The 7,152-nt window shown below is 30.4% G+C and overlaps 1 protein-coding gene across 1 annotated transcript; it reads right to left on the bottom strand.

Annotated features, from left to right (window-relative positions):
• Positions 1-5,700: 5,700 nt before the first annotated feature.
• On the bottom strand, positions 5,701-7,152 carry LOC120074735 (non-specific lipid-transfer protein 1-like). The gene is made up of 2 exons (XM_039027958.2): positions 6,678-7,152; positions 5,701-5,926 (listed from the first exon to the last, which is right to left on the bottom strand). Exons 1-2 carry the CDS (start codon positions 7,040-7,042, stop codon positions 5,914-5,916), a joined length of 378 nt encoding a protein of 125 aa, XP_038883886.1. The 5' UTR covers positions 7,043-7,152; the 3' UTR covers positions 5,701-5,913.

Raw genomic sequence — 7,152 nt, 5'->3', positions numbered from 1 at the left:
AACGGACTGTAATAGATGGATACGGTTGGGTACCTTATCCTAAAAATATTATGAATACAACCCGTTTTGTAATCGTTACAATTGTTTTAAAGTGTTACAAATGATATGATCCTGGTCATTCATGTGGAGACATGTGAGCAGGGGTATTCTATATAAAGAGTTCATATAAGACCAGACCATGAAATGAATAGTCTCTCTTTATGATACCATTGTGGGAAGGGACTTGCATTTCATCAAGATGACCATAGGTGACTTGACCTTGATCCTGAGTGAGTTGTGAACTCCTGCCTATGAAGACGGTCCTTTGATTTGCATGGGTGAGAGTGGCCAGTTTCACCAACTTAATATGCCTACCATTTTAGAGATTCGTCTGATTAGGAAGTTGGAAATACGACTACATGAGAAGGAATTCACTCCTTCCCGATTGTTAGGATAAGTAGATAAATTTCTCCCTTAAGGGCTGATTCCAGATCTTTAAAAATGTGACATCACACTCTCTCCTAGTTCAAGAAAGATTCAATTATAATTGGACTATGACTAATTGTTCATTAGAAGGATCAGTGGTACTTAAGAAGTTAGATGTAATTACCGGGTTAAAACGGTAATTTTAACCCACTGTACTAACAAACAATTTGTGAAGGGCAACGCAATGTTGATTAGTTATATCCAATGAACACAGAAATATATTTACAGTGCGAAGAGTGCAGCTGTCGATCTTTAGTAGAGTGACCACAGTTATTAATATAATTAAAGAGTTTAATTAATTTATCTCGTATCATTGGAGCTTTAATCTTTAGGTCCATAAGGTCTTCTTGTTAGCTCAATAAGGATTAATGAGAATCAAATTAATTTTGGATTAATTTCAATTGTTCAAATTAATTAAGAGAAATTAATTGTATGTGATGCAATTAATATAATATATATGATACATTATAATATAAAGTGTTAATGAGAGAAATAAATATTTGAATATGATCCAAATATTAATCTATGAATATGATTCATATAAAAACTATAGGTTAAAATTAATATAAATATGATTCATATTAATAATATAGTTTATATGAGAGAATAATAATCTGTAGGTTACGTTATATGTGATATAATAAACTATAGGTTATATCTTATATGGGATATAATATATGGTTACATTTAATTATATTAATTTAATATAATTAAATAAAAAATTTTGAATTTTGAATTAATATCAATTAACTCATAGGGAGTTATTTTATTAAGTGAGAAGTTATTTCCCCATGTCTCTCATATACGTAGTGTGACAGAGAAAGAATGAGGATAATTTTACTTTTAACGTGAAAAAATTATCTTTCACTGATTACTCTCCGTCTCATCTCAATCTTCTTCATCTTCTCTGCAATTTTCTCTCAAGGAACACACAACTTTTCCTTCACCAAAGTTAACATACAAAAGTCTACCACTCTTTGTGATTCTCAACTTGAGAATAACGAGTAAGACATTGTGGTGGTGTCCCTATTACTATGTTGATGTGTTCGTGGTGCTAAGAATGGGAAAAGTGTCAAATCTGCTCATGTTCACCAAAAAAGAGGCGAGAAGACGGTTCTTCAAGGATATGTGTATCATGATCCTTTCTCCTCTTTGTAATTACAATAGAAGTATGCTTAGGACTGTTTTATTGTTTATCTTGTTGTTTTCCTCTATAACTTAAGTTTATGTAAAATGAAATCAAGACACATTGCATTCGATTCCTTCCACTTCGGGAATTCCATCTCTTCGGTTATAAAAAGAGATTAATCATTTCGCAGTCCGGTCTTATATAGGATACCCATCACTCGCATGTGGACTGTATCCGTAGTGTCACTAGGATAAGACACCCAACCTTATTCATATACTATAGACCATTTAGATTATTACTTAAACATGATCCACTTGTATGTCAACCATATACATGTTTAAATTACATAAAATAACCTTGAATCTTTCTTTAATGAATTAATTATCAAACATTATTTCAAATAATATATTAACTATGAGGCTTTAGGGTATACATCCCAACAAAATGTTGATAAAAGCATTAAACATGAGTATTGAACAGGGATACAATTATATCTCAACCAAAAGAGCAATGTGCCTTGGGCAATGCGGCCTCATCATACCAGAACAATGACTTAGTCATGGACAGGAAACTCCTCCTATTCGGTCTTGTGTCAAGTTCCTTTAGGAGTTCTAAGTAGCTAATGCCTATATTTCTATGGCTAGCTGGATCTTAGATTGATTATATACAATTCTTTTATCTTATGGTGTCCCTTATTTCTAAGGGGACGTAACAGTCCTATTTTTGGGCTCTTAATCTCATATTCCTTTGTAAAATCAGTTTATATCCTAAGCTTTTCAACATTAAGACTCCACTAGATTGCTAAATAAAGTGATTAGTTTAACTTAACAGCATTTATCCATAAACTCAACAAAGGAAATGTGAAAGTTAAATAGGTATGAAACATAAGTATTGCTCAAGCCATAAAGTCCTAAAGTATTCACATAACTGAACCCTTTAAAGAATTTAGCTCATCATTAATAATAAATTACTATATTTCATTAAATTAAAAATCATGATTACAAGATAAATGTTCAAAGAACGAAAAGAAATATAGATAGGAAATTGCAAATAGAAACTAAAAGGAATGCTGGAAATATAATAAGAATAGCCTTATGACGATTTTTTACTTGTCCAATATTTCCTTAGGGTGATTCTCATCTCTGAAGGAAGAATCTCACTTCTCCACACATTTTCACGGGTAGAAGAGACCTAGAGGGATCAAGCCTTATAGGGACTTTAATTCTTGAAGCTTGTTGACTGGAAGGATGAGATTTTGGCCAAGGGATGGTTGAATTTCATTGGTGGAGTTCAATGGAGGGTTGATGCTTAAAGTGGGAGGCTTCTCTTCCTTTATATAGGCCAAGGTGGCTGATGAATGACCAAAAATTATACTCCGGACGTTTACTCATCGTTTTAGGCATTGAAGGTTTGACCGATGAAATAGCAACCACGATTGACTGGGCGCAAATCTAAAAAATTAGGGTTTCTGATGAGGTCGCAATGTATCGAGTGATGCGGTTGTAGTGAAGTTAAAATCTGAAAAATATTAAAAAATCAGTCTAAAAGCTCATATAATCATAGAAAATTACTAAAAACACTGACAATTCAAAGACATGTGATTGTTCATTTTATCTAATTTAAGACATCTTGGGGTCAAAATATCACATAAGGTGCTACTTCTACTAAAGAAAAGTACTAAAATAGATGATAAAAACATGCCATCAATCAATTAACAATTTAAAGTTTTTTTTTTTTTTTTAAAAAAAGGACAATTTATCATTCAAGGGAAAAAGAAAATAAAGAGTCACCAAGAATTACATCCAAACCCTACTCAGAATCCTGAAAGATCAACTACACCCACATCTTCCAAAATGGAAGAGTACTAGAAAAAGCAAAAGAACAACAAAACCAGCAGCGTACTGGCTACACAATGAGCAACTTTGTTGCACTCATAGAGGCAGTACGAGAAGGAGATAGTACCCAACCTACTCGTCATTTTTTCAACTGCATCCTTTATCTCAATGAGGTCAATCAAGTTGTTGATTAAGTTGATCACCTCTCAAGTATCAGATTCAATCACGATAGAAGGAAGAAGGGAAAAATCATAATAAGTGGAAGTTGAACATCGATATGTAGTATAACAAAGTGATTGTTGCAGTGGCGTGACTCTTCGAGTTCTCCAAAATGGGTGGGCTTTAAGAAACTTCTTCGTGAATGACCCATCAAGCTACTTAAAGCTCCATCAATCATCGAATTATTAACAGTTAAAGGTAAGAATATATCTATATTGTTCGAAATGAAAATAAAAATCTAAAAAAAAAAATACTAAATACGGGAAAATAAAACAATTATGAATAGTTTTACAACTATTATGGATATACCTAATTTATGTTTGAATAATATTTTAATTAGATGCCATTCATAACATTCATATATTAGATTTCGCTATTAATTCCTTTTGTTAACCCTCAATATTATTCTAAGGAGTTACAAAATTTGAATTGAGTAGATCTTGTAAACCTACAATATTTTAATTCCTATAACTAGGTGTTGTATATATGGTAATATGGGTTCTTTGTAATACATACCTTCAAATTAGAGAATCTTAATTTGCTATTTAACTTTCTCTCTCTCCAATTGTTCTCTTCGTTTTTCTTGGTCTTCTAATTATGACACGTGGCTCCTCTCGTAACACCTTTACTATTTATTTATTTATTTTCTTCATTTGAGTAATTTAATCGTACTCAAACAATAAAGCATCACCTGTGTTATATTTGAAAGCGTGAAGATTTGAACATATAGCTTCTGATCAAGTTTATAGTGACGTAACTTCTAGTTGAAGTATATATACTCAAACTATTAAAAACATTTGATAATCTATCAAACGCTCAATTAAAGAATAGAGTAAAGTTATATCGTGAGAGATCACTTATGTAGTGATCATTTATTTTGTAGAACATTATATCACAATTATATACAAATAATGGATACTTAGACCCTATAACCCATATATTGAAGGTTGGGATACTAATATCCTTACTAGCTTTTTAGAACATTAATTACATCATAAATGATGAAAAGTAGAAATTTGAACCCTTACAGAATTAATAGATGAATTAACTCTACTCAATTATTTATTTATTTTTTTAATGTACGATAACGGGTAGAAGTTTCAAATCACAGACTTCATAGTCGCTAACACATATTGTATGTCAATTGAGTTATGCTCGCTTTTGACTATTCAATAATATTAAAGTTGGTGTTTTGTCTATTTGGCTAGAGTAATAATAAACCTATTCGAAGTGGCTTAGATGTTCATTTATTACAATTTGATCTTTTTTAGATATTTTTTTAAATTTATGTTTGTTTCTTTTAGCTCTTTTTTGTTATATTTTTTTTTTCTTTTGAGAAAAACACTAAGTTTTAGTCAAATTCTTTAAAAAAAAAAAAAAAAAAAAAAAAAAAATTTGAAAATCATTTTTTTTAGTTTTTAAAATCAAGCTTGGCTTTTTTTTTCAAAATATAGATGAGTATAAAATGAAAAACAAAATGCTGAAATGAGCATAGCTCAACTGATATAAAATATTTGTTATCAACTCTGAGATCATAGATTCAAATCCCTCAATCATGCGTTGAATTTAAAAAGAACAGATAGCAAAATATGAAAAAAACGGATAGCAAAACAAAAGCTTGATTTTCAAAACTAAAAAAACAAAATAGTTATCAAATAAACCATACTAACCGTGATTGAAAAAGCAAACCCTATTATATATAAGTTGTACTCCTTATCATCATATTACAAAAAAACTTAATTCATAAGCCAATCAACCTTTTAAATTCTTAACCAAAAAAAAAAAAACTTTTAAAATCTTGTTTAAAAGAATTATGGTTTCCAAAATAAAGTTACTATTATTTCTTAAGAATAGATATTAATTAATAGTAAACATGTTTAAATATAGTGAGAATATAATTCACCTTTTCTGTAATATGTTTTAATAGATCAGTTATTTCCTTAACAACTATTTTAATTTAATTTGATAATAAAAATCACTCTAAAATGAGTTAAAAGCCTTTTTTTTCCTTTGGTTTTTCTCAATTGATCTACCAAAATATTGTGAGAACCATTTTTCAAAAATATATACTTGATTTCAAACACATAATATAAATTAAATTCCACACAAACTTAATTAATATATAGATATAAATTCTAATTCTAATACCATAAACCCAAGTACAAAGGCTTTTCAAGTAGATGATATTGCAAAATAAAACTAGATATCCTCTTTTATTCTCCCATCGATACGACGCCATCTACTAGAGTTGCTGCTTGACTTTCCTCACATTTTAATGCTGCAAAATAATAATTTACAAGTAATTAGAACTTTCTTTACCTATTAATTTTTTTGCTCCTTCTGTTTAAGAGAAATAGTATTGATAGAAAGTTCTTTTTTTTTTTTAACAGCTAAAATAAACATTCTGAGAGTTAATAAATAGAGAAAATAGGAAAAGAAAATCTTTTGGCTAGAGTTTTGAGTATAATTTTCCTTTAATACCCTTCCTTTAAAAAAAACAATTTTTACGTATGAATTTTGAGTTTAATTTCAACTTAATTTTTAGATTACAAAATATTACTATTTTATTTAGCCTTAGGTTTCAAAAAAAAAAAAAAAAAATACTTTTATACTTTTAGTTTTCATTAATTCTCATTTTAGTTATTTATGTTAATACTTAATCAATTAATTCAAAGATATTAAATAATTTTATAATTTAAATTAGTTTTCACTAATTTTTTTATGAATGTTTCATTTTAAATTATTTTATTATCTAAGAGTTAACACACTAATAACTAAACTAAAGGAGTATTAATAACATTAATATTAATTCGAGAGAAAAATGTGTAAAATTTTGAAACGATTAAATAGAAACAAAACCCAAAATGAAGTAACGTAAAAACTAAACTCAAAACGTACACCAGGTGAGAATATGAGTGAATGAAAACTATACCCAAAATTCAGACGTCGAAAAAAAGATATTTTTTCAAAAAAATAACTCAAATAAAATGGAAAGATATTTGGTAAAATTTGAGAGAGGGGGATATTACGTGTTACAGTCGACATTGGGGTCGATAGCGTAGGGAAGCTGGACGCCGCACTTGCTCGGAAGAGCCGCAGCATTGGCAACGTTTTTACCACTATACCTAACTCCATTGACCACTGATTTCAAGCATCGACATACCGCCTGTCGGTCCGGTGTCGTCTGAGCCAGTGCGAAGAGCTGTCTCACACCGGAGCAGCAGTTTCCCGACGGGGCTCCTCCACCAGTCACAAACTGAACACAGGGATTCAAGTTGGAGATCACTTGGTTGCACGTCACGACCGCCTCCGTCATCACTCGTCCACCTATCACGGTGCAGAGGAATGTTATGATCAAACCCAACTTTACATTCCCGATCAAGTTGCTCGCCATGACGTACGTATTACACGAGTACTACAAAAATTCTACACGTAATTGGGGAGTTTTGTAGAAGAGTTTGAGTATGAAGTGGGGAGTTTGGGGAGTTTATATAGAGAAGAAAA

Source organism: Benincasa hispida, chromosome 3 (genome assembly GCF_027475165.1).
Source record: "Benincasa hispida cultivar pf3 chromosome 3, pf3_genome.v1.1, whole genome shotgun sequence".
Lineage (NCBI taxonomy): Eukaryota > Viridiplantae > Streptophyta > Magnoliopsida > Cucurbitales > Cucurbitaceae > Benincasa > Benincasa hispida.
The sequence above is the reverse complement of the archived record's forward strand: the minus strand, read 5'-3'. Positions and strand labels throughout refer to the sequence as shown.